Here is a 25,260-nt window from a genome sequence, read left to right as displayed (position 1 = left end):
GATTCTGATCATGGCGGATGAGTAGGCAATTTGCGTCTCCCATCATTGCGAGCAAGTTGTAATCCAAACGAGGTTAGCGTAAGAGAAATAGGGTAATCATAAAGTACTTAAGGTAAGCAGGGCACTCTGGCAGGAAAGGTGGGAATTGTAATCAAACGAGCCCTAAATTAGCGTCCTTGTCAATCATTGTTCCAGTTTTCAAGTTCCAACCATTGTTATTTCTGACTTCCTTGAGGTTAACAGTCAACTCAGTTGGATTGATACGCACAACCAAAGTGTGTTCCAATGGAAGCAGGCAAGCCTTTAGGATTGGATTGTTTTTTTCCCCTCTTTAACAATTTGCTCGATGGTAGACCGTTGACATCTTCAGCTTCCACCTCTGAGAATTCTTCGGCATTCTCGCACGCCTAATCTTCCCCTCTATGCATGACTTTTGCTCGATCCTCCTACCAAAGTGCTACCCGAGACTGCGGAATGCTTTGCATCATCTAGTTGTTTGCAGGGATAAGAAGAGTACTCGTATCTGACCGCATCCTTTTGCCCACTTACAGGTAATTCTGACGAGATGATGCCAGGACCCAACACACCCGATTTCACTCCACATTACCTACTTTAATGATCAGCAAAGGTGGGAGATGAGTGATTACTTTGAACCTCTCCGTGGCCATGATTACAGTAGGTAATGGGAAATGGAAATGGTGAAGTGTGATAGTCGGAACGACCTGCCGAAAGGAGTCAAGCGCACTACCTCAGCTCTTGGCATTATCTGGAGAAATATGTCGCCGAGATGCCGGATTAGTCGAGCGGCATGAGAATAATGGCGTGAATATAGTACCCTTACTTTACCTGCTCTCGCTTCCTCTGGTCAGAGTCTGATCGCCCCACAGTTCCCACTCCCTATTTTCTCCCTACTTTATTTTACCTTAGTCCTCATTCTTTTTACCCCTCTTGCTTATCTTCTACCTTACCTACTTTACCAACTAATGTACTCTTTCCTTTGTTTTCTTTTCTTTTCTTGCTTTTCCCCCCAATAAACCCCATCCTCTCTTAACCTTTCAGGGTGAAAAGGTTACGCTTTGCTTGAAAGGGTAGGCATATGCGTGAGTGGGGTCCGACGATGTCTAGGACGAACGTTACGTGCTGTCCATCGATCATCGATCAACCTGGAGACTGGAGACAAAATCTGTCTGGTCTGTTTTGTCTCTTTTAGTTGGCTTGTTTGCGTGTTTGCTTGTCTGAGTTCGCTTCCGCTGCTACCCTGGACCAACCGTTGTGTATCTATATATCTATCTTTCCACCCTTTGAAAAGGACCTACCTTTCTGTTCACCTCGATATATATTGTGCTTTTCCTTCTACTTCGCTTGCAACTTGCCTAATTGCAACAAACCCCGGTGAACTCATTGCCATCATGTCGGCAGATCAAATGTCATATGCCCCATCGGCAGCAGCAGGGAAACAGATTCCTGCTCATCCTCTCTGCCCAGTAACAGCTGCGGAAATCAAACAGTCTGCACATCTAATCAGAAGCTTGTACCCAGCCAACACAGACTTCGCTTTCAAAGTCATCACTCTCGAGGAACCCGAGAAAGCTCACTTGGTGCCCTACCTGGACGCTGAGCATAGCCGAGGCAGATTACCACAGATCGATAGAAAGACTTTCGTTTGCTACTATCTACGCAACACTGTGAGCTGAGCCGGACTTGGAGAGAGGGCTTGCCTCTGTGTTGTTGGACCACGAACTAACGCCGCATCAGGATAAATTTCACGAAGCCATAGTCAACCTTTCCCAGCAGCGGGTAGAGAGCAATGTACGACTGGGCCCCAATGTCCATGGTCCTGGCGACTGGGAGGAGATCTTGCTGGTCGAGAAGATCGCATTGGAGGATGAAGGAGTAAAGGCTGAGATAGCCAAACTGGGTTTGCCGGAGGGAACGGCCGTCATCAGCGATCCTTGGATTTACGGTATCCTCGCTCGATGTATTAGAACTCGTGGAGTGGCTTACTTTTCTAGGATCCGACGGTATCAACGACGACCGCCGAATGTACCAATGCTTTCTGTACATGCGTGATCCAAACGACCCCTCAAACATGGACTCGAACCACTATGCGTTTCCACTCGCTATCTCTCCGGTCGTGGACTGTGTAGACCTCAAGGTCATTCGCATTGACATGTGCCCTACAGGCGCTGATCATGCAACCAAGGAGGCCCAGGCTCTTTGGGTACCGCCACCAAACGAGTACACTCCCGAGCATCAAAAGTTGAGGACCGACTTGAAGCCATTGAATGTGGTGCAGCCAGAAGGTACCAGCTTTAAAGTCACTAAAGTTGGGGAGACCGGACAGATCATTGAATGGCAAAAATGGTCGTTTCGAGTGGGCTACAACCAGAGGGAGGGTGTGGTGCTCTACGATGTAAGCTCGATTTGACTTGAGAGAGTAAGGCAATGCTCAATGTTGCAGGTGCGATATGCTGGCCGGAGTCTATTCTACCGCTTGGCACTGTCTGACATGAACATCCCTTATGCTGATCCTCGGGCGCCATTCCATAAGAAAGCGGCCTTCGATCTCGGCGACGCCGGCGCGGGCGCCATGGCGAACAATCTGAAACTTGGCTGCGACTGCCTAGGCTCCATCCACTATCTGAGCGCTGTCTTGGCAACCGCGCACGGAGAGCCAATGCCCATGGAAAATGTAGTCTGTGTCCATGAGCAAGACGCCGGCATTGGCTGGAAGCACACCAACTACCGAACCGGCCGGGCAGCTGTTGTCCGAAGTCGGGAACTCGTCGTCCAATCCATCATCACGGTCGCCAACTATGAATACATCATGGCCTTCATGTTCAACCAAGCCGGCGAGATGACCTACGAGGTCAGGGCGACCGGCATCATCAGCACCCAACCCATCGACGAAGGCGTCGAAGTCCCGTGGGGCACCATCGTCCACCCCGGCGTCCTCGCCGTCCACCACCAACACATCTTCTCCCTCCGCGTGGACCCCGCCATCGACGGCCACGCCAACCGCCTCGTCTACGACGAAATCCACCCCATGCCCGTCTCCGCCTTCAACCCCCACGGCGTCGGCTACACCGTCTCCGAGACCACCGTCCCCGAGTCCGCCGGCCTCGACACCGACTACGACGCCGCCCGCACCTTCAAGGTCCTCAACGCGGCCTCCCGCAACCCCGTCAACGGCAAGGCCGTCGGCTACCGCATCCACGTCCCCGGCTTCCAGAAGATGCTCGCCCACCCGGACTCCTTCCACCACAAGCGCGCCGAGTTCGCCGACCACAACGTCTACGTCACCCGGTACCGCGACGGCGAGCTCTACGCCGGCGGCCGCTACACGAACCAGTCGCGCGGCGGCGCCGGGGTGCGCGCCTGGGCCGCCCGCCGCGACGCCGTCGTCGACGCCGACATCGTCCTCTGGCTCCAGTTCGGCCTGCAGCACGTCACCCGCGCCGAGGACTTCCCCGTCATGCCCTGCGAGGTCATCCGGGTCTCGCTCAAGCCCGTCAACTTCTTCCCCGCCAACCCCGCCCTCGACGTCCCGCCCAGCACCCAGGCGTTCAACCGCAGCACCCTCGTCGCCGAGCGGCACAGGCAGCCGGCGGTGGAGGGCAGGGTCGGGGAGGATGGGGCGGTGTGTTGCTCGAGTAAGCTGTGAGTGGGGGATGGGACGGTGTGTTGCTCGAGTAAGCTGTGAGTGGGGATGGGGCGGTGTGTTGCTCGAGTAAGCTGTGAGTGGGGATGGGACGGTGTGTTGCTCGAGTAAGCTGTGAGTGGGGATGGGGTGGGTTTGGGATGGATGAGGGGGATTTTATTTTTTGGGGTCTGATTTGACAAGGCATGATGAAATGATGATATACGAACTGGCAACGCAGGTTGGTCAACACAGTCTCATGGCGAGGTCGGTAGATGTAATTAAAGTAACGACTCGGTGTTTTTCTCGTTCGCTCAGAGTGGAAAAGGCTCGGTGAGGTACAAGATAGAAGGGAAACTCGCTACTGAAACAACTTGCTAAGCTGTACTGTACTACACCTATGCATCCACGAATGATTTCACACCTGTACAGACCAGTCAGCGGCTGCGATATCGGAAGGAAGATGGATAGAGACTTACTTGACAGCCAATTGAGATACTCCCTCTGCTCCTTGAAGTCAATATACTCGGGCACCCACAACGCCAGCGCAGTATTTACCCCCCTCTCGTCCAGATACCTCTCCAACAAGACCTGCAGATCCTCATCCAGGTTGCCAAACGGCGGGCCCTCGTACAGATTCCTCCTCTTCCAATCCAGCTCCGCCGTCTTCGCGTCCGCCAACTCGGCATCCTTGAAGTAGTAAACATTGTCAATCACGACCTCGCCATCCTGCGCCGTCGTCTCCATCTGCAACGTCCCGTGGCCCACCTTCTCAATCATGACATTTACCCTGACCGGGAAAGTAGGTTCATCCTCCTCGTTGGGAGGCGCGGACTCGTCGTCGGCGAGGTCCTCGCGGTCGCCAGGGGCGACGCGGTCTTCGGGTGCGATGTTGAAGTTGCCGCCCTTTGTGCGGCCGGCGTTTATGGCGCCTTTGGTGTTGGCGCCGCCGGATTGAGCGGATTCGACCGGGATCGAGCCGTCGTCTTCGTCGTAGAGGGCTGGGTCTTGGCTGGGGTCGTTGGGGTCTCGGCGGTAATCGTCGGGGTCTTGGTCCATGGCGTTCAAGTCGGCGATGGAGAAGGATACGCGGAGGCTGGGGGGAGAAGGAGCGGTGTTAGATGGGGGAGTGTTGAGAGACGGCAAGGTGGGTGGGACTTACGATTCGTCGCCAAATTTGCGAGTCAGGACGACTTCTTCTTGGCCTGGGGTGTCGTGAAGCTATGGATCTTTAGTCTAGGCTGGATGAGTAGAAGATTGGGCAGACTGACTTCAAAGGAGCTGCTGTCGAGATAGTCCTGGAGACTTGATGGTAGCTTTTCAGAATCTCTCATCTCCTTCTCCAGTTGCAGCTCGGACTCGATCTTTGCTGAAAGCTCTTGGTCCACTAGATCTCTCGTAAGCTTCTATGACGTGAGTATGAGTGTAGTCCATCATACCCTGACCCTCCTTCTCTCGCACCGCTCTTGAAGTCGAGAACGCGGCATATCTGGGTATGGAAGCTGCTTTGCATGTCTGCTGAAGTAACGAGGTACGGTGGACGGTAGAAAGGAATCTCGGCTGGCTTGGTGCGCCTAACCTGGGTAGACATCGAGGAAGAGCTCGGGATATGCTTCTAAGAGACAACATTTCTTGTTCTGTGGACGTGGATTCAATCCTGAGGATTGCAGATGAGATTTTTGGAAGATGCTCTCGAGGAATTTTGGCGCTAGAGAGCCGCAGCTTGGCGCGACGACAATCCCGACACGCCGATCTTCAATCCTCTGCGCTCCAAGCACGAGCTCATCTTTCACTACTTCTTCAATGGCAACTTCAAGTTCAGATAACAAAGCAAAGGTCGGTCTAGTTACTTGGTTATGATTTGCATAGACCCACGAGCTGACAATGCTCAGCCGAGTGCACTGCGTTCTATAATTGCTGGCTCCACGGCCGGAGCTGTGGAAATTGGTATGTTATGAACGCTGCGTCTTGTTTCTATAGCTAACGTTTACAATCCAATAGCTATCACATACCCAGCCGAATGTACGTCTCGAAAATCTGTACCAGCGAAGCCCGATTGACAGTTTCCTACAGTCGCAAAGACACGAACCCAACTCAATCGACGTCTACCAGACTTGCAGAAACTTGGATGGCCTCCATTCGGGAAGGCATGGTATGCAGGATGTACGACCTTGATCATCGGAAATTCTCTCAAAGCTGGAATACGTATGGGCTTTGCTCCTGGGGATAGGCGGACCACCAACTAAGATGTTGCTAGGCTTCGTGGCCTTCGATACATATAAGACATTGTTGCAAGATGAATTTGGCAAGATATCTGGGCCGAGGACAGTGATAGCAGGCTTTGGCGCTGGCATAACAGAATCCTTGTTCGCTGTCACGCCATTTGAAAGTATAAAAACTACACTGTGCGTCTTAGCTAGAATACGCAAAGGCGCTCTCCGAAGCTGACGTGCACCATCTGAACAGAATCGATGACCGGAAGTCAGCCAACCCCCGCATGCGTGGTTTTCTGCATGGTTCAGGCATAATATTTCGGGAACGAGGTATAAGGGGGTTGTTCCAAGGTTTCGTACCGACCACCGCACGGCAAGCAGCGAATTCGGCAACAAGGTTCGGAACCTATACAACCATAAAGCAATTTGCTCAAGGCTACGTTGCGCCGGGGGAGAAGCTCGGCACGGTGAGCACCTTCGGCATAGGTGGGTTGGCAGGTTTAATCACTGTGTAAGAGGCCAAGGATTGCTGCAAAACGCTCAATACTGATACTACTCAGATATGTCACCCAACCTCTAGATACTATCAAGACACGGTACGGCCGTCATCCATTTATTCCCAGGAATTGCCAAATGCTAAACATTGGACAGAATGCAATCGATTGATGCGCGGAAGGAGTACAAAAACAGCTTTGAGTGTGCAACCAAAATTGTGAAGAACGAAGGCTTTTTCACCCTCTGGTCAGGAGCAGTTCCGCGGCTGGCAAGGCTAATATTGAGCGGAGGCATTGTTTTTACCATGTATGCTCTCCTCTCGTTTCTTGATCGGCAATTGCTTACAATTGTAGGTATGAGAAAACAATGGAGGGACTAGATAGACTGGATCCCGAACGACAATACATATAATGCAGCTTGAATGCGTCCTGTCGAGCGGCGTAAAATGGCAGTCTTGGAGTCTTGCTATCAATTGGGCGCGGAGCTCATTCCGCTAGCTTCCGGATCATACTTTACCATTGCAACTTCCCAGAACAACTTTGACATACCACAAAATTGAGCTGGAAAATCTCACTTCAACAGCCACACTGGAAATCCCTCTTGCTGACCACCTTCTGCCCCTCATTGCCCTACTGTTCTGCCTCTACTTTGCTTCCAGTCACATTCCCAACCCTCCTGCAAATCCGAAAATCATGGCGTGGAGGTCAACCGGCTCAACGAATGCAGCTCTGATTAAGAACCTCACAAGCAACGGTCTCATCACATCCGAACGTGTCAGGAATGCTATGCTTGCTGTACGCCCCCAACTTCTTCCAATCCGCGCCCTAGCTACCGGAACCCCTCACTCCCAACCGCCCTCATGATCCACGGAAACCACTAGTTGACACCGCTCTCCCAGGTCGACCGCGCTCACTACGCCCCCGCCACCCCATACCACGACTCGCCCCAGACCATCGGCTTCGGCGCCACAATCTCCGCCCCGCACATGCACGCCTCGGCCGCGGAATCCCTCCTCCCCTACCTCCGCCCCGACGCCCGCGTCCTCGACATCGGCTCCGGCTCCGGCTACCTGACCGCCGTCCTCGCCAACCTGGTCGGCCCGTCCGGAACCGTCGTGGGCGTGGACCACATCCAGGGCCTCGTCGACCTCGCCCACAGAAACATGTCGAAGGGCAAGGAAGGCAGGGAGATGCTCGAGGCGGGGAAGGTGCGGTTCGTGAAGGCGGACGGGAGGCTGGGGTTGGATGGGGGCGAGGGGGGGTGGGATGCGATCCACGTCGGGGCGGCGGCGAAGGAGGCGCACGAGGTGCTGGTGGAGCAGTTGAGGGCGCCGGGTCGGTTGTTCATCCCCGTGGGGGAGGGCATGCAGTATATTTGGGTCATTGACAAGAAGGAGGATGGGAGTGTGGTGCGGGAGAAGTCGTTTGGGGTCATGTATGTGCCTCTGACGGACGCGCCGAAGGATTGAATAGGTAGAGATGGAGAGGGAGAACGAAACCTAGTTCGCTGTATGTTGAAGCGAAGGCGCTGAAGACTGGGTGCGTACGTCTGAGGCAAAGGAAGCTTTAATGGGTTTACAGGGGCAAACGGGGCATTCCACCAAGGCTTTGGCCAGATCGGGTCCCTTAGGATTGCAATCATTGATGAAAATCGACCTCATTGGAAGGGATTGTAGATACACAGGCATGAAATACGTGAGAATTGTTTCAGAGGGTAGTTTGTATTTCATTCAGCTACAGCTAAACAAGACTCAGGCTATGACTATCAGGTCTGCATCGGTCATTGGCAGACCTTTTGCCTCTTACTTTGTTTTTGGGGAGATTTTCTAGTGCTATCCTGGCGTTTCCTCTTGATGCTTGTTCGGCATTGATGGAGTAGTGTTGTGCTACTAGAGGATCGGCAGGAGTCGTCAGGTACGGCCATCAACCCTCTCAAGGGAGCAGAGTAGACGGTAGACGAAGTTGATATCCAGGCAGTGATGAACCAGATCACTGCTCTGACACAGAGGCATGGCTAGATGTTGAAAGCCTCAAAGGGAGCGCCTCGATGGGAAAAGAACGACAGGAGGTTGCTAGGTTGATGGTATTGTAGAAGCTTAGATTATCGTGAGCTGATTTTAATGGGTCTAGAGGTGTGTTGAAAGGCGGGGACATGTGTGCCTTGGTAGCTTGGTGTGTGACGAGAGTGTGAGGGAAGTGTGAGTATTGCAATGTCGTGGTCGTAGTTGCAACTTTTGATCTAGTGAGACCGCCGACGAACATCAGCATCGAGCAAAGGATTAGGACCGAGAGCTCAGTCCGGAAAGGAGCTAGATTGCAGAACCATGGGGATGATCCCCTGAAAACGCCATGAATGATGCCGTAGGAGTGAACGCCTTTTTGTACACCGTCTCTAAGATCTCCCAGGACACCGCAACGAAAACCGAACTCGCGAGATCCGGGGCGCATAAGTCGAATTACCGTAAAAATATGTACAGACTAGAAGGTCGTATTCCCGTCATCAAGTCGCATTTAAGTAGTCGAAGTTGGCCAACATCAATAATGGGAATCCGAGAAGCAATGGAAAGGGCGGAAACCGAACGAAGCAGAAAGCTCAATTCCTCTATTGAGGTGTAGAGCTAGTCTGTCGGCTTTGTTGAGGGTATCCTCTGGAAGAACCTCTCTGGCCTCCATTCGATTGACCCGGGTAACGCGAGTTGTTCTGATAGTTGGTCCCGTTGGTTTGTTGAGGTCCACGTCCGTTGGCTTGATTGCGTCCTTGGCCAGAGTAGCTTCCATTGGAATTGCTAAGGCCACGATTGGGTCGCTGGTTGGGTCCACCTTGTTGGCCTTGGCCAGATGCCTGACGTTCGGACCCAAGATTTGATGCTGGGCGAGGGATGTTTTCGGGAGAATCGTAAGCGTAGAGCTTCTTGTCAATGGATTGTGGGATGGCTGCAATCTCGGTACCGAGCTCCTGCTCAATTTTGTAGAGGTTGAAGCGATCATCCCAATTGATCAGGTTGATCGCCACTCCCAAATGTCCGAAACGTCCAGATCGACCAATACGATGGAGGTAGGTCTCCGCATTCTTTGGGAAATCAAAATTGATGACTACATTAACAGCCTGAATGTCGATACCGCGGGTAAGAAGATCAGAGCAAACGAGATTGCGGCATACACCGTTCCGGAAGTCATGAAACACGCGGTTACGATTGTGTTGCAGCATCTTAGCGTGAGAATAGAAGCAGGAGTATCCAAGTTCGGTTATCTTCTTCGCAAGCAGCTCCACTCGATTTGTGGAGTTGCAGAAAATGATGGACTGATTGATCTGGAGTTTGGAGAAGAGGGTATTGAGACAGTGGACTTTCTGTTTCTCTTCTACGAAGCAGTAGTACTGCGTTATACCTCGCAGAGTGAGCTCGTCCATCAAGTTGATTTCGTACGGGTTAGTCATATGTTTATCCTGGAGACTGTAAGCATTCCGCGTAGACATTGGATGGTCATACTTACTTTGAATGATTTGACTATTATTGGGAAGGTGGCGCTGAAAAGCATGACTTGGCGCTCTTTAGGGTGAAAACCGAGCAGTTGTTCAATTGTGGGCGTAAATTCCGGGGAGAGAAGCTTGTCGGCTTCGTCCATGACAAATGTAGTACATTCGTCAAGTTTGACGACCTCCTTTCTCGCAAGATCTGCTATCCGGCCAGGAGTGCCAACAATAATGTGAACCGTTTCGTGCAGGCGAATGATGTCGTCTTTGAGACCGGTGCCACCGGTCGTGACCATGACATTGATGCCCAGATGCTGGCCCAAGGTTTTGCAAACTTGTGATGTCTGTAGAGCAAGCTCCCTTGTGGGCACGATGATCAAAGCCTGGGTCTTCTGCTTTTCCGGCTCGATCTTCTCTAGTGTGGGTATTATGAACGCAGCAGTCTTGCCTGTGCCGTTCTTTGCTCTTGCCAATATATCTCGCCCTGTTAAGGCGACGGGTATGGTTTCTTCTTGGATGGGTGAAGGCTTTTCAAATCCTGCCGCGTGGATTCCTTTGAGAAGGTCTCGCTTGAGAACGAAATCTTCGAACTCAAGGCCCTTGGTGGCCGTGACATCCTAAACCAACAATCAGCTCTGGTATCCTGAGAAGAGCATGGTGCCATGCACCTCAGTCTGTGGTCGAGTGTCTCTGCCAGGAGCCTTGGGCTTCTCAGTCTCACTCTTAGCCGAAGTACTGTCACTATACAACATGCATGAGTAGGTTGCCTTATTGTTTTGAAGCTCCCAATAAGTAACTCACCCGATTTTCATCTTGGCGGCTTGATCCACCAGCGCTGAAGCCATTGTAATCAGGCTGTGATGTGTTATGTTGTGGTGAGGGCAGACTTTTGATGCCAATGTTCAAGACTGCGGAGGCACTCGTGGTGGACACGTGAGAAGTTGGGTGTCAAAGCGTGAAAGTCAACAAGTCAGGGAGGGTAAAGCGGTAAGGGCAGGTCCGGTGCGCATGGAGATATGGCACCTTGAACCAGAGAGTGAATAACTGAATTGATACGTCCGTCACTGTGAATCAAAGCGCTCTCACCTGCAGGAGGTGACCCAAGGTAGACGAATGTAGGTTGTGGTACCGAGGAGCCGAGTCGGTTGCTCGCAAGCTGTTTCAGGAAAGAGGAGGCGGCAGGGTGGATTTGTTGGGGGATCTGTAAATGGCTTTGTCTGTTCTTGAGAGCTTTGCTTACTATCACTTGGTGACTATGAGAAGTAGTGAGGATGTTTGTTTGTTTGAAGGTAGTGTTGTTATTCAACAATTACCGTGATGTGAACTTCCGAAGTCGAGGCGAGCGCCAAGCCATAAGTGCCAACTGGCACCCACTACTTTCTGGCATTTTGCAATGGACAGGACTTATGATTCATGTCTCATTGATGAAACCGATTGCATCTCAAATAGTTTGCTCTTGAATTGTTTTGATTCTTCTTGCTATATTGAGATCGCCGCCGTGGTACGGGATATATACAGCACTTTTCATACTATCGCTGATACTTTTTTGCCTCCGTATGTACTCCGTGAAGCCATTCACAAATCCCTCCATCATTGAACAACCATACCCATTACCATTACCATGTCGTCTGTAGCTTGGGATATTCCTTTGCGCTGAGTCCCAAATCTGTGAAGACGGAATCATCACCTTCCTACCGTTAGCTTGCAACACTTTTCTAAGGGTCATACTTTTTACTCACCCTTCAGATGCTCAACGCGAATCTCATCCTCGTGCTCCAAAGTCTCCATCTCCTCCAGCGGCGTCTCCTTCTCTGGCTTCTCCTCCTCCCCATCCTGAGGCTTGGCTGCTTTCTCCAAGGCGTCGTCGTTGTGTCCAATGAGCAAGAACTGCGTATTTTCGTAGTTGAGAAGTTTGGGTTGGAGTGGCATCCAGCCTCGGCCGTGGAACTCGTCAAGAATTCTGCAAGAGGTCAGTAGATGACTTTTCAGTGACCGGCTGCGCAAAACGTACTCTTTGGGATACTCGGCCCCTTGTGGCAAGTTCGCATTTGCTGGGCCAGAAGACTGAGGATTCTTGGCGCTCGTGATATAGCTGCCACGCTGCCTGAGCCCCACTCCCTGCTGTATTTCGCCGAGCTCGGAGGGGATGGTCAAGATGTAGGCTAAGTGAGTTTCGCGACCTGTCTGGGTGATAGCATAGACACCCTCGCCAATGGGAGTTGCGGCAGGGGTATGACGGGCGCCAGCTGTTTTGGTAGCGTAGTCAGAAGACGATAGCTGGCTCTTGATGTCGTCCATGCTGATGTTCGCTTTTTCGACGAAGGTCATGAATCTATCCTTTGGGCTGACAGGGAGAACTTTCTTTGGCAGCGCCAGCATGCGATTATTTCCGGCATCACCAATCGGACCATCGCCAAGTTTCGCGCCGTGAGGCACAGGGCGCAGAACGATGTAGCTTCTTGCGATGTCATTGACGTCGGTGGGCTCATTGATGCCAACGCGACCTCGGAAAAAGAAGTAAATGATCCCTTTCTCGAGAATGCTTGATGGTGTGGCTTCTTCACGCTTTGAGGAATCCTCAACCGCATCTTCGGCTTTGGAGACTTTACTTCCAGTGCCTTCTTCAGTAACATTCTTGTCCTCGTCTTTGTCAGTGTGGTCCATGAGAGCGTCAAAGCCGTTCTTCTTCGGCTCTTCTTCGCTGTTTTCTTTTGCGTCGCCATTAGTCTCAGGCTCTTTTTTCTCAGCAGAAGGCTCTTCCTTCTTCTCCTCGTCCATGGGCTCCTGATCCCTCACTTCCTCCTCTCTTTGCGCGACCTCATCAGCGCCTGTCTTGCCATTACTCGCCTCAGCTGGCTCGGCTTCCTGTTCATCCTTCATCTCGACATCCTCTTTGGAATCGCCATTCTTGTCATCACTGGGCATTGACGCCTCAATGGTCGTCTGCTCCTTCTTGGCCCCCTTCTTTCCGCGCTTGCCTTTCGCAGGGGCTTCAGATTCCGCTTTGCGCTTGGTGCCTGCGGCAGCTGCGGGCTTGCTCTTTGAAGATGCTTCGCTGGGATTGGGCTTCGTCGCGGCTTGTCGCGTGGATCGCCTAGTGCCGGCCATGTTGAAGGTGAAGTTAGGTTGGGCGAAGCGAGTCTGGGTGAGCGCGATTGACCGAGTAAATGGCGTCGCGCTGTTTCTATACTGACTAGTCAGTACCGCCAAGCGCCAAGCTTCTTCTTCCGTAATGACAGGCATCTAACGCGCATGATCAACTTACCTGATATACGATAGCAGGCCTCGCGTGTCAACAACAGAGAAGGGAAACAATGCAATGATGGACCTGAAGAACTTCCAGTTGGATCGGTCCGAGCTCAGAACCTGGGGTAGCTTGCCGAAATCCATGGTACCTTAGTGTACTCTAATCTAGCGTTTGTTACGTCATGCATCTTACCAGGAACCGCATAACTTTAGCGAGCCTGGCCGCTTCAACAAGAGCTGCCATTGTCTAAGCATCAATCACATTGTGCACACCTAAAGATTGGTTTGCAGTAACCTCCCTCTTCTCAAACATCTCATTGTGGAACCTGGTGTTAGCTGTGCTATTGTTTTGCCGAGCTTGGGAAGATCAACCGGAATGGCCGTTTTCTGAGGCTGTACAAATCTGATGCTAAATTTGTCTACAATTATTTTAGCCAATAAGTACTGTTGGACGATATGAGGCATTTTTCCACACACTCCGAGATAGACAAGTAAAAGAAAAGCAGATGATCTCACATTAGCATTGCATCTCTAGATTCTTGTATAACCACGTACTTTCATCAATTCTAGAGACTCCGCCGTTACAAATACACTTATACCTCCTGAATCAACCCTCAAATCACACAATCTTTGTCCTCCATTTAAAACACCATCAGCTCACTACCCGCGAAACATATCACCATGACCGCCTCAACCACACGCACCCCCCCATCGGGCCTCCTTCCCACAGCTCGAATCGACCTCGGCCCACCGGCCGACAAAGCTCACCCCAACTCCTACGGCATGGAGGACGGCGGTAGCTACTCCTCCCCTAGAGCCGATCATCATACTGCCTATTTCGACAACTGGAACAAAGAGCGACAAGTTGCCATTGCACGCGGCGAAGACCCAAATGCCAAATTCCACGCCCTGCAAGCAGCCAGGGAGGAGAAGATGATATCTGGGAAGCTGAGGAAGTGGTTGAAGGGGTTAAGAGGGGATAAGGGGCACGCGGAGGGATTGACAAAGGAGGAGGAGAGGGAGGCGATGGCGAAGGATAAGAAAAAGAGGGAGGAAGATGTTGTGAGTTAGAAGCGAAAGATGTATTTCTTAGTCATTTCGGGGCGGAAGGTTTGATTGCAGCTCCCTATTATACCCAGGTAAAGCTTAGTCATTATACGGTTTTCGAATAAACCTTCGCGATATCATCCTCCACTTTCTCTAATTTGGCAGCGCGGACGCCACTCCTTCGCTTGCTCTCCAACTTTTCTTTGTCCTGCTGCATACTCTGAATGAGAGCACTCTTCATCCTAATCTTATGTCCGTATCTGTAGAAATATACAGGGATGGGTATAATGGCTACCTGGATCAGGCCCAACAAAGTTCCGGCCCAATGGGGATTCAGTTTCGCGTACACTAGAGAATTCTTATGTCAGTATTGTCTTTGGGGACTGAAAACCGGTACAACGAGACATCTGAGAGTCCGTTGGGACACAAGAGCGTTGCGGAACCAGACATTATCACGAAGCATTAATGCATGGTGCTGATGAGAGGTTTTTTTTTGGGTGTCCTTACGTGCTGGTCCCGCGAGCGGTAACGTGCCACCCAGGAGAGATCGAATGACCGAGTTCCCAGCCATCGCTGAGGCGGCGTAGACTGCAAAGATCCCATCAGCGTTGAGTTATTCAAATGCGATTGGTGTAGCTTACTGCCATAACTATGAGCAAGGTAATTCGATGCGTATATGAAGACTGCGGTATTTCCTGCGCCGAAAGGTATACCTGCCAAGATAGGCCAGATCCAATGTACCGGAGGCACGCAGGTCCAAGCAAACCACAATTCTCCGACAGGAACCAAAACAGCAGCGATACAGACGACACTGACCATGGCTTCAGGCGGTACTTTGCCAGTCTCAGGGTCTTTCTTGTGAGAGTTGATCATTCTTCGAAGCAGTGGCTCTGTACCAATGACTAGAAAACACCCTATCGAGATTTTGGAGTCAGCATTTCCATGTAAAGGAAGTCTTTGAGTCGTAAAGCAGGTTTCAAGAGTCAAATATTCCCGGATCATGTCTTGCAACTCCATGCCCTGCCCAGATCAGGAAAGAGAGGCTCGGAAAAGTAGCTTACCTACAGCCAGGCCGGTAAACGCAAGCCCGGATATACCAGCGGACCATCCCCGGACACCAGTGAAAACGATAGGATAGGCGACGAAGCAGAGGTATAGAATGCCGTAGATGATCGCTATGTATACATCCCAAAATATGCTGCGGATCTGTCAGATTCAGTCCCTCAAATGTGAAGCATTGAGGGGAGGCGGACCAGATCTACATCAGTTCGAGTCAGCATTGCCACTTCAAGACGTGTTTAAAGTTACAGGACAAGTCGGAGGAGCCTTGAAATGGAAAAATTGGCTTTTGCTTCTGCAGCATATGCTGAGACTCAAAAGAAAGAATAGAAGGGGAGACAATTACTTCAAAAGGGTTCTTACAGGCTCTGTAAACACCATAATAAATGGCCGGCTGAGGTTGACTTTCAAGAGCGGCCAAAACTTGATCTTGTTATCATAGCGAGACCAGTACCGGTCATCATCCTGCTCCTTTCGGCGAAGCTTAGCCTTCTTCTGTAGTAGGGCCGGCGCGTAAGTCTCCTTCAGCATACACATGAAGATGAAGGCAACTCCAGAAATGATCATAACAATCCAATTGGTCCATCTCCAGCCAAGATACCTGTGCACTTGTCAGAAGATTCTCTAGCTTTCTTGTAAGCAATGAGGTTTGCTGTACTGCGTAGAAAACCCTCCAATTATAGGACCAAAGGTTGGTCCGTTGAGTGGACCTATTGACCAGATTGAAAAAGCCAATGCTCGATAGTCATCGTTGACGATGTCACTAACGGTACCCGGGCTGTTGGCGATCATGGCAGACCCCGCCACGGCCCCAAAGAAACGTACAGTGATGACTTCTGGCAAAGAGGTCGCGAGTCCGCATGGTATGATTAGTATGGTGAAAACTAGCATGCTAGCTATATATACTGGTCGACGTCCATACATTTCGGAAATCGGTGCGAGGATCATAGACCCTACAGCAATGCCAATCACTAGTCGCATAGTCAGCTCTCACCATTGGGACTCGCAATTGCTCTCCCCAACTCACGGTAGGAAGTCACTCCTAAAGTTACAACAGGCTCAGAAGAAATGTGGAAATCGTGTTGCATCTCTGCCAAGCCCGTAGTGTAGGATGTGGAATACACAACGATGCACCATGTCTTGATGATTTCGGAGTCAGCATTACTCTTTCAGGAGGAACTCTGAGTCGCGAGACATGTCTTACGAGCAGAGAACTCTCGAGACGTGTCTGACGACCCATAAGACAGTATGAATGAGGTAGAACTGCCTTGGGAAAGTTATAACGTACGGACCATGAGATCGAGAATATAGTGAAACCCTTGTACCAAATTGACCAGTTCCTTGGATTCTTGGGATCAATTTCGTCATCCCAATCTACCTCATAATCTGGGTTGTTCGTGCCATTAGTGGCTATCGAGGCAGCCTTGTTGGAAAAGCTGGGTCTCGGAGACAATGGCAAGGACCCTAATGCCACGACCTTCTCTTGATCTTCATGGTCATGCACGGAGACAGGCCGCTCTGTCGAATGGCTTGATGGAGAACTTGAGCGAATGGACTTGGTGGAGCCTTTCTCTTCACCGATTGACGGCATTGCAAAGAGCGAAGGAATAGTGCAGCCAATAGAAAGAGGCAAGATCTAATAGCATGACAGGATTAAGCAAGACAAGACATCCAAAGATCAATGAACGAGATTAAAATGGCCAGGTGCAACGAATCTTCCTCTCACCCTTTCCCTAGCTCTATCAGCCAAATGTCCTTTTCACGGTCAGAACACCCTCGAACAGGCGAAACAAAGGAGAAAATATGAGGCATGTCGATTGAATTAATAATACTGAGCTGCTCTAGCGTTGAGCACAATTCTGCCCGAAGTCTGTTAACGGCCTTCGGCCCATCCACGTTGATGCCAAGACCAGCGGAATGATTCCTATATCCGAGGCTAGCCGAGCACGGCAGCTGTACCCTAGGCAACAGACCCCGCTCTTTCTTTTCTTTCCATTCCACGGTAGCAGGCTAGTGATAACGACCATTTCGACCACTTAAGAGCCACAGATATCATTCACATCAGCAATCGTTCAGCTATAGTACTATCACGCGCGGAGCAAGTCCAAACGGAATGCCTACCTCAAACGACACCAACAACCCAATTGGCTTCGTCACCTCGACCTTGGGAAACGGAGTCTCTGGAGTGGCCAAGACAGCTGGAGGCATCGTCGGTGCCGCAGGCCGAGGCGTCGGGCAAACAGTTACCGGTGTAACAGGAAGCGCGGGAAAACCGGTCGGAGACGCGCTGGAGGCTGTAGGGAATGGCGTGGAGGGAGGGGCCAAGAGCGTAGGAGATGGGGTCGAGGATGCTGGCAAGGGAAAGAAAGGATTCTGGGTTTGAGAAGATTGATTGACGTGAGGAGTATTGGTGATGGTAATGGTAATGATCTAAGCGACTGCGTTGAGGATGAGGGTCGGACAGGCCTCAGGTTAAAATAACGGAGTGTGACTCAAAGTCTCCGGAAATGGAATCGAACACAGGCTACTCTACGGAATTGTACGATTTACGATTTAAAGGGTTTACTATCTCACAAGTCGAATCGATCATGGTCTCTACGTCCTGAGACTGATTTTTTGCGGAAACAAATGTCATAGAATGCACAATGTTTGGGCATGAGCCCTTGAAGCTATGGAAATACCTGGGATCTATGAAGCCGATTGAGCCCTGGATGCACAAGTCTGGGGCTAATTCACCTCCGAACGCATCGACATAGGATTCGTGACCTCAGGTCTTGCTGAATACTAATAATTTGAGTCAAACAAAGAATGCAGCCCCGCTGAGTAGATTGGTACAATGCTCGCGTGTCATTGATCGCTGGATCCACAAGAAAGATGTTCACATCATGCTACAGCCTCTCTGCCTGCATTGCTCATAATAACCTTCTTCTTCCTCCTTCCTCAATGCCATACCCTGCCGTCTTCTCACCCCTTTGACAGTCACGCTCTGCTTACCCACACCATGGTACCATCTCAGACTTTGGATCAGACCACCGTACTTCTCGTCGACACTGATCGTCCATTTGCCGCTAGTAACTTCAACTGTGGTGTTGTCACGAGGGAAATGAAATTCGGGTAGGAAGACTTCTGTGGGTACTTCTTCCGTAGCAGCTGTCTTGCATTCAAGCGAGAAGGTGAATGTTGCGTTACGCAGATCAAAGCCAGAGGAGGTGACATTTCCGACAGTAGCTATTGGACTAGGGCGCACGTATGCCTCGGCAGCACGGAAGCCGGGCGTACTACCAATTTCTGATGGTGTGTTTGATTTCTGTGACGAGATGGAAGGGGTTGAGAGCTTGTTCTTCAGGGTTTCTGGAATGACAGGGGATGCATCAGTCGAGCGGCTTTCGGAAAAGGCAGGCGAATTCCTGTCAACAGAGACAGTAGAAGCGTTGGGGGTCGGACCTGGTACTTCCGAATTGGGTTCGGGATGGAGAGGTAGAGGTTTGTCGTCGAGTGAGAAAATGGAAAGGTCTTCGCCATTCCAAAGGTCGCCCCATTCGTGGTTATTCTGGTGTCGTCAGCCATTGTGTGAGGCTTACTACAAGATTTCAGCTTACCGTAGCCATGTATAGCCATAAAGCATAGCCATTGCAGCCGCAACCTTCTAGTGCGAAATGATTTGCATCCATGGCGGATGACTGACTCGAGTAGTCACCGGTTTTGTAAGCGTACTTATTGTCCATGTCATACGGTATACCAATTTCCGTGAAGATGCAAGGATGGTTTCCCATATATTCCATTCCTTCTTTCCTGATGCCAGAGAGCTGATCTCTGAAGCAATTCCTTATTGCTGTCTCGCCTACTTTGACAGCAAATGCTGGTGACAGATATTTTCCTCGCAGGATTCCGAAAACATCGACATTCCAGTATCGATTCCTGCCAATATAAATCAGCTAGGTCTGTTCGATTGAGACCGCTTGCACTCACCATTTCTTCATCATCAGAGTAATGCCGTCGTAGAAATGAGGAGCAAAGACCATGTTTAGGTCGTCGTCATCTGTGCCTTTGATTGAAGGGGGTATCTCGAGGACGGGTGGTTGACAGAACATTATAGCATTTTCATGTACGCTTGTGATGGCTTTCCGGTGTCTTCGATAGTATGACATGAAGTAGTTGTTTGTGAAAAATTCATAGTCGATTTTCCTGCCGCTCTTCGGCTGCCTTGCGAAGTAATCTTTCTTCAGCAATTGATCGTTTAATGGGTCCCAAATCCCATGCTGTGCCCAGATACATTCTCCCAATTTCCACCCTGGATCCCTCTTCCAACCGTACCTTGAGTCATCATAGTCTGCTGATAGCCAAGCCGATTCTCCTTTGGGGTCCACTAATTCAGTGCCGGATTTGTACGGTCCCAAACCACCAAAGTCCCAAACATCCATTTCGCATGCTCTACCAGAACCAGTCAACATTGCTTGCCATGCAGTCGGCGAAGGCCCTTTTTGTAATTTCTGGTCTTCGGGGATGACCGAAACGTCCTGCCAGCCAATGAGACCTCGATTCGGCTCGTTCATACTCTCCCAACCAATAACCACATCGTTCTCGATATCTCCTGCTTCCTGTATTCTCAGAGCAAGGTGACGACACGCTTCGACAAAGTGATCCTGCAAGTAGTCTTGGATGTTTTTCCCATCGATGATGGCCTTGGGGGTAAAGTCTTTTCCTCCAAAGAACATGGTGAAGATGACTTGACACGCCAACCGCGTATAATTTGTTGCCCATATCATTTTCGGGTATTTGGCAGGATCAGAGTAGGTATTTTGTACCCAAGCTGCTTGGGTCGAAGGAAATGCCCGCGGATTGAGTCCCATTGCGTATATTGTCCAGATGGGTGCACCAGAACCACCAGTGAATCGTGACCAGACATCTTGATGAGGATCCATGAATATGTAGAAGCCGTATCCCTTTGCCAGTCTCAAAACCTCAATGGTATGCTGCACCCACTCCTCGTCATATTTCCCGGGTCCGGCATGCTCAATGGCTTCCCAAGTGAATACGTAACGAATTAAATTGTAACCCCATCTTTTCAGTCGTGAGAAATGAGTATGTGCCTCGTCGATGGAAAACGGTCTGCCAACAAAGGATACTTCGTCTCCTTCATAGAACCTGTCGGGATTGTTCGAGGGTAAATCAGGGTTCCTTGGGAACTTGGCGTCTCCAGCTACATTGATACCACGCAGCGTAACCTCTCTGTTCTCACTGTCGCGAAACGTTCGCCCCTCTATCCTAAGTCGTAGGGGCGCCATGAACAATTGCAGTGGCCGAGGAGGCCGAGGAGACCCTAGAGACAGGGAAGCGTGAGTGGGAGCGTTTGAGTGCTGACTCGTCGTCCCATTTGACTTGAAGTTTGCAACAACACAAGCACAGAACCCAGTTCTACTGTTGATGCATCGAACTCCCCTCCTATAAGCGAGTCTACTGTCCGGAATTCGAAAAGGAAAAGTTGATGATGGCAGATGAGCGACAAATGACGCATACATACATACAAGTACGCTCTCAACACCCCCGGCTGCAGATCTCCCGTGCCGAAAAGAGCTGTCGAGCAAACAAACCTTTGCGTTCTAATATCTTGGAGCTTTGTCAGTGGTCAGTCACAGCCATAGATTATCATCTACAGATTGATGTCCTTGGCAGTCATGCCATCTGATGCAGACACCAAAGTGACCGTACTCTTACAGCATGTCGGGTACAAAAGCAGCTCTCAAAGCTGCAAAAGCTGCTTTGGATGCGAACAAGTATCAGGATGCAATTGATCAAGCCAAGACGGTGCTGAGGACGGATTCAAATAACTACCATGCGTATACATTCCTACTTATTGTGCCTATTTTATCAGTGGTGAGACTGACTCTGCCGTCTCTAGCAATGTATTCCTAGGCCGAGCGCTCGAAAAGCTGGATCAGAACGAAGATTCCGAAGAAGCTTACAAAATTGCCATTGGATTAAAAGCCAAAGATGCTTTAGCGTGGCAAGGGCTAGTGGGTCTTTACGACAAGCAAGCTGGCAAGAAGCTTGACAGATATCACGATGCTGCGACTCGATTAGCGGAGATACACATGAACGAGTATGTGGGGCAAGATTTTGTACGTTGAGTGACGGGATGTTGTGGCTGATGAAGTTGCGGTATTAGGAATGACAAGATACGGTGTCAAACAGTCGTGCAAAAGTACACAGAAAATGCCAAAAAGTACGGTTCTAGGGCACAATACAAACATTCTTTGGAGGTTCTACTGCCCACCACTACTCTGTATGACTACCTCGAAGGTCGAATTCCCCAACCAGCTTTCACATATTCCAATATCGCAGATATAGTAGAAGCGGAAGAAAAGGAGAAGATCAACACTGAAATTGGGCAACGGCGGACTCGTCTTGGAGCTAAGATCGACCAAGTCACTTCAGAGGTTAAGAGAGAGGTGTTGGAGAACAGTCTGCTGGAGTCTCTGTACGAAAGTATTATCGACTGGACCCACGATGACAAGATCCGACGTCAATGCGAGGAGAAACTCCTCCAGCATGCATACGATACCCTCATCGCCCTACCGACGGCGAAGAAGGAAGCGAAAAGGAAGCAAGTCCAGAAGATGGCGCAAGGGTTGGTTATCCTGAAGCACCAATTCCTGCTTGCCTGGACAATCGATCTGGAGTGGAGAGATGCCACATACATTGAGGAGATGGATGCTGGATTACTCAGAGAGTTTATTGCACTGTTTCCAGATAGCGGGCTAAGCAAGCTATTGAGAGGCTTCTTCGATAGCGACATTTCTCCGTTTCCGAAATTGACAGGTCCCGCCCAAGAGCAGAACGAGGAGAGTGAACACAGTTCTCCATTGTCCGGAGAGAACAGGCTCATCCTCATGACTGAAGGCATGGAAGAGAGCTCATCGTCAATCCTAGCACGCCGTATTATGGGGCTCATGTACTTACATCTCGAAGAATATGAGAGCGCTGCGGCCACAGCAAGACAAGGGCTGCAGTGTATTTTGAATGAATCTGGCATGTCTGGCCTTGCCCTAGGAAATTTGTTCGATGCAATAAGAACTATTCTGGCCACAGCATTGGTCCAATTTCAGCCGCCGCGGCATCACCCAGAAGCAATGGAGCTGTTTGAGAAGGTACTCCACCGCAAACCTACCGAGAGTTCTGCACTGATCGGGATCGGGTTGATACTCGAAGAACAGGAGGAGTACGTCAAAGCCATTGAATTTTTCGACCGTGCTTTGAAGCGAAATTCTGAACCTAAGATAAAAGCCGAGGCGGCCTGGTGCAAAGCCCTGAATGGCGACAGCGAGACGAGCCTGCATGAGCTCGAGGATTGCCTTCCAGATATGGAAGGTTCTGACACACGAGCAAAATTGCTACGATCTCAAACGCTGTATCGGATGGGTATGTGCATCTGGAACCGGGAAACTTCTAGCAAGGCGCGCAAAAATCGTGAAGGGGCATACGCTCGGTTTCTTGCTTCGCTGCAAGCAGACTTGAACTATGCGCCTGCCTACACAATACTTGGCATATATTATGCCGACTACGGGAGAGACAAGAAGCGTGCTCGAAAATGTTTCCAAAAAGCTTTTGAGCTCTCATCATCTGAAGTCGAGGCCGCGGAGCGCCTTGCTCAAGCATTTGCCAAATCAGGCGAATGGGACGTAGTTGAGGTCGTCGCCCAGCGAGTGGTGGATTCTGGCAAAGTCAGAGCGGCTCCTGGGTCGAAAAAGAAAGGAGTCAGCTGGCCTTTTGCAGCTCTAGGAGTTGTTCAGCTCAACAACCAGGACTACCCAAAAAGTATCGTCTCTTTTCAGTCAGCACTACGATCTTCTCCCAACAACTACCATTGCTGGGTAGGTCTCGGCGAAAGCTACCATAACTCGGGGCGTTACATTGCGGCCACCAAGGCTTTCGAACACGCCCAAAAACTTGAGGAGACTTCCAAAGACAGCAGTGTCAAGGATAATTGGTTTTCGAAGTACATGCTCGCAAACGTGAAGCGAGAGTTGGGCCAGTATGATGATGCCATTGCTGGATATCAAGAGGTCTTGAAATATAGACCTGCCGAATTCGGAGTCTCTATTGCCCTTTTGCAAAGTCTCGTTGAAGGCGCTTGGCACAACATTGAACTTGGCTTCTTCGGCCGTGCAGCAGATGCTGCGAGCGAAGCAATAAGTGTTGCTAAGATCGTTGCAAAAGAACATCACGAAGCTTTCAACCTTTGGAAAGCAGTTGCTGACGCCTGCGCCATATATACCTATGCATCAGCGTACGGTTCAAGGCTCCCGACTCAAGTCTTGCTATCGCTTCTGAAGGCCGACATCAATCTTGAGGTGTACACCGTTCTGGCAGAGATAGATGGAATCAGTGATAAGACGTTGCAGACTTTGATACAACCCGACCAGCAGACACCTTCTCTCCAGTTGAGCATAAGCGCAGCGATATTGGCACAGAAACGTGCAATTCACGCTTGTGCGAATGACATTCATGCCAGAGCTGTTGCGTGGTATAACCTCGGCTGGACAGAGCATCGCGCGCACGTATGCAGTCAGGGCGGGCCTACGACGGAGTCCAAGAAGAAGCTACTGAAATATCTCAAAGCATCTGTACAGGCGTTCAAAAGAGCGATCGAACTCGAAGCTGGTAACGCTGAGTTCTGGAACTCTCTTGGCATAGTGACAAGCGAACTCAACCCGAAAGTCTCCCAGCATTCGTTTGTTCGCAGCCTTTACCTCAATGATAAGAATGCAAGAGTCTGGACGAATCTGGGAACACTGTATCTGATACAGAATGACATTCAGCTTGCCAATGACGCTTACACACGAGCACAGTCTTCCGATCCCGATTATGCTCAAGCATGGCTTGGGCAAGGTCTGTTGGCCATGCACGTTGGAGAAGTCAGCGAAGCTCGATATTTGTTCACCCACGCTTTTGAGATAGCGGATTCGTCCTCCCCCATGATCAAGCGACAATTCGCCATGTCCACATTCGATCATCTCCTCTTATCTCCACCAAGCAGCACGACAAGCGCGATTCAGCCTCTGTTCGCTCTCCATCAATTACGCTCTCAAGTTCCTGCGGATTTCGCTTTCCAGCATCTCTCGTCCCTATTTGCTGAGCGAGTCGGCGACTTCGGCGACGCAGCAGCTACACTCGACCAGGTCGCTTCAACCCTTGAAGCGAAGTACGAGACGTCAGAATCTCCAGTCCTTCTCATGCCCTTCGCGCTAGCAAAAGCAGATCTGAGTCGAGCTCAATTAGCAGAGCGAGAGTTTGAGGCTGCGGCCGAGAATGCAGAGACAGCTCTTAACCTCTCCGAAGAAGAAGATGTGAAGAACGAGGCTCGTCAAAAAGTCCGACTCTCGGCGCATATGACAGCTGGTTTAGCCTACTACTATCAAGGGACGATGGACCAAGCTATCAGCATGTTCCGAAGCGCTTTGGAAGAGACGCAAGGTAATCCCGACATAGTCTGTCTTCTGGCACAAGTACTATGGGCGAAAGGCGGCGACAAAGAACGGAGCGTTGCCCGAGAGCAGTTATTTGATTGCGTAGAGAACCACCCTGGTCACTCAGGCGCCATCATTCTCCTCGGTGTCATTGCTGTTCTAGACGATGACCGAGATACCATTGAAGCCGTGACTGCGGATCTAGAAGAACTGCGAACCCGAGACTCCTTGACTGTCCAGGAGCAAAGCAAAGTCGCCGAGCTACTGACGACTATTTCCGCGCTTTTCCCTGGTGAGGAAGGGCAAGACGCGTCAGAGATGTCGCAAGCAACCACCACCACTATGCTTGCACCTTCACAGCCCCACGGCTGGGCACAGCTGGCTGATCTTTCAAAAGAAAGCTATCCTGCAACAATGGCTGTGCTTACAGCAACCAAAGCTTGTCCACCTGGAGGTAATCTTGATGCACATGACCTTTCCAAGGCTTACTCGGGAACAACGAGGCTCGATGATGCACAGAGAGCTGTCATGGTTGCCCCTTGGACTGCTCAGGGGTGGGAAGCCCTTATCTGAAGGTAACGGTGTATGATTAGATGATGTGATGGTTATGATGATGTTCAGC

The 25,260-nt window shown here is 50.6% G+C and overlaps 11 protein-coding genes across 11 annotated transcripts; 6 read left to right on the top strand and 5 right to left on the bottom strand.

Moving 5' to 3' along the window:
• Positions 1-1,409: 1,409 nt before the first annotated feature.
• Positions 1,410-3,664, top strand: HO133_006029 (uncharacterized protein; the record flags this gene model as incomplete). Its single annotated transcript, XM_037296932.1, has 4 exons — positions 1,410-1,685; positions 1,756-1,963; positions 2,013-2,413; positions 2,462-3,664. 4 exons carry the CDS (start codon positions 1,410-1,412, stop codon positions 3,662-3,664), a joined length of 2,088 nt encoding a protein of 695 aa, XP_037148113.1.
• Positions 3,665-4,038: 374 nt separating this feature from the next.
• HO133_006028 (uncharacterized protein) lies at positions 4,039-5,269 on the bottom strand (the record flags this gene model as incomplete). Its single annotated transcript, XM_037296931.1, has 5 exons — positions 4,039-4,064; positions 4,120-4,736; positions 4,803-4,861; positions 4,912-5,027; positions 5,080-5,269. 5 exons carry the CDS (start codon positions 5,267-5,269, stop codon positions 4,039-4,041), a joined length of 1,008 nt encoding a protein of 335 aa, XP_037148112.1.
• A 174-nt stretch (positions 5,270-5,443) lies between these two features.
• Positions 5,444-6,759, top strand: HO133_006027 (uncharacterized protein; the record flags this gene model as incomplete). The annotated part of the gene is made up of 9 exons (XM_037296930.1): positions 5,444-5,476; positions 5,533-5,587; positions 5,642-5,662; positions 5,714-5,845; positions 5,898-6,045; positions 6,107-6,364; positions 6,414-6,449; positions 6,505-6,654; positions 6,702-6,759. The coding sequence occupies 9 exons, from the start codon at positions 5,444-5,446 to the stop codon at positions 6,757-6,759; spliced, it is 891 nt and encodes a 296-aa protein (XP_037148111.1).
• A 281-nt stretch (positions 6,760-7,040) lies between these two features.
• HO133_006026 (uncharacterized protein) lies at positions 7,041-7,816 on the top strand (the record flags this gene model as incomplete). Its single annotated transcript, XM_037296929.1, has 2 exons — positions 7,041-7,142; positions 7,247-7,816. The coding sequence occupies 2 exons, from the start codon at positions 7,041-7,043 to the stop codon at positions 7,814-7,816; spliced, it is 672 nt and encodes a 223-aa protein (XP_037148110.1).
• Positions 7,817-8,949: 1,133 nt separating this feature from the next.
• Positions 8,950-10,664, bottom strand: HO133_006025 (uncharacterized protein; the record flags this gene model as incomplete). Its single annotated transcript, XM_037296928.1, has 4 exons — positions 8,950-9,792; positions 9,840-10,436; positions 10,488-10,560; positions 10,621-10,664. The coding sequence occupies 4 exons, from the start codon at positions 10,662-10,664 to the stop codon at positions 8,950-8,952; spliced, it is 1,557 nt and encodes a 518-aa protein (XP_037148109.1).
• Positions 10,665-11,550: 886 nt separating this feature from the next.
• Positions 11,551-13,209, bottom strand: HO133_006024 (uncharacterized protein; the record flags this gene model as incomplete). The annotated part of the gene is made up of 3 exons (XM_037296927.1): positions 11,551-11,779; positions 11,831-13,003; positions 13,085-13,209. The coding sequence occupies 3 exons, from the start codon at positions 13,207-13,209 to the stop codon at positions 11,551-11,553; spliced, it is 1,527 nt and encodes a 508-aa protein (XP_037148108.1).
• Positions 13,210-13,746: 537 nt separating this feature from the next.
• On the top strand, positions 13,747-14,136 carry HO133_006023 (uncharacterized protein; the record flags this gene model as incomplete). Its single annotated transcript, XM_037296926.1, has 1 exon — positions 13,747-14,136. One exon carries the CDS (start codon positions 13,747-13,749, stop codon positions 14,134-14,136), a length of 390 nt encoding a protein of 129 aa, XP_037148107.1.
• An 82-nt stretch (positions 14,137-14,218) lies between these two features.
• Positions 14,219-16,762, bottom strand: HO133_006022 (uncharacterized protein; the record flags this gene model as incomplete). The annotated part of the gene is made up of 5 exons (XM_037296925.1): positions 14,219-14,407; positions 14,620-15,026; positions 15,174-15,318; positions 15,535-15,772; positions 16,506-16,762. The coding sequence occupies 5 exons, from the start codon at positions 16,760-16,762 to the stop codon at positions 14,219-14,221; spliced, it is 1,236 nt and encodes a 411-aa protein (XP_037148106.1).
• Positions 16,763-17,284: 522 nt separating this feature from the next.
• HO133_006021 (uncharacterized protein) lies at positions 17,285-17,777 on the top strand (the record flags this gene model as incomplete). Its single annotated transcript, XM_037296924.1, has 2 exons — positions 17,285-17,548; positions 17,643-17,777. The coding sequence occupies 2 exons, from the start codon at positions 17,285-17,287 to the stop codon at positions 17,775-17,777; spliced, it is 399 nt and encodes a 132-aa protein (XP_037148105.1).
• Positions 17,778-18,049: 272 nt separating this feature from the next.
• Positions 18,050-20,456, bottom strand: HO133_006020 (uncharacterized protein; the record flags this gene model as incomplete). Its single annotated transcript, XM_037296923.1, has 3 exons — positions 18,050-18,721; positions 18,771-19,089; positions 19,141-20,456. 3 exons carry the CDS (start codon positions 20,454-20,456, stop codon positions 18,050-18,052), a joined length of 2,307 nt encoding a protein of 768 aa, XP_037148104.1.
• A 433-nt stretch (positions 20,457-20,889) lies between these two features.
• Positions 20,890-25,211, top strand: HO133_006019 (uncharacterized protein; the record flags this gene model as incomplete). Its single annotated transcript, XM_037296922.1, has 3 exons — positions 20,890-21,008; positions 21,071-21,271; positions 21,338-25,211. 3 exons carry the CDS (start codon positions 20,890-20,892, stop codon positions 25,209-25,211), a joined length of 4,194 nt encoding a protein of 1,397 aa, XP_037148103.1.
• Between the last annotated feature and the right edge of the window lie 49 nt (positions 25,212-25,260).

This window comes from Letharia lupina (assembly GCF_014066315.1).
Source record: "Letharia lupina isolate WasteWater1 chromosome Unknown contig_22, whole genome shotgun sequence".
NCBI lineage: Eukaryota > Fungi > Ascomycota > Lecanoromycetes > Lecanorales > Parmeliaceae > Letharia > Letharia lupina.
Note: the sequence above shows the minus strand (reverse complement) of the source record. Positions and strands in the feature narration are given on the sequence as shown.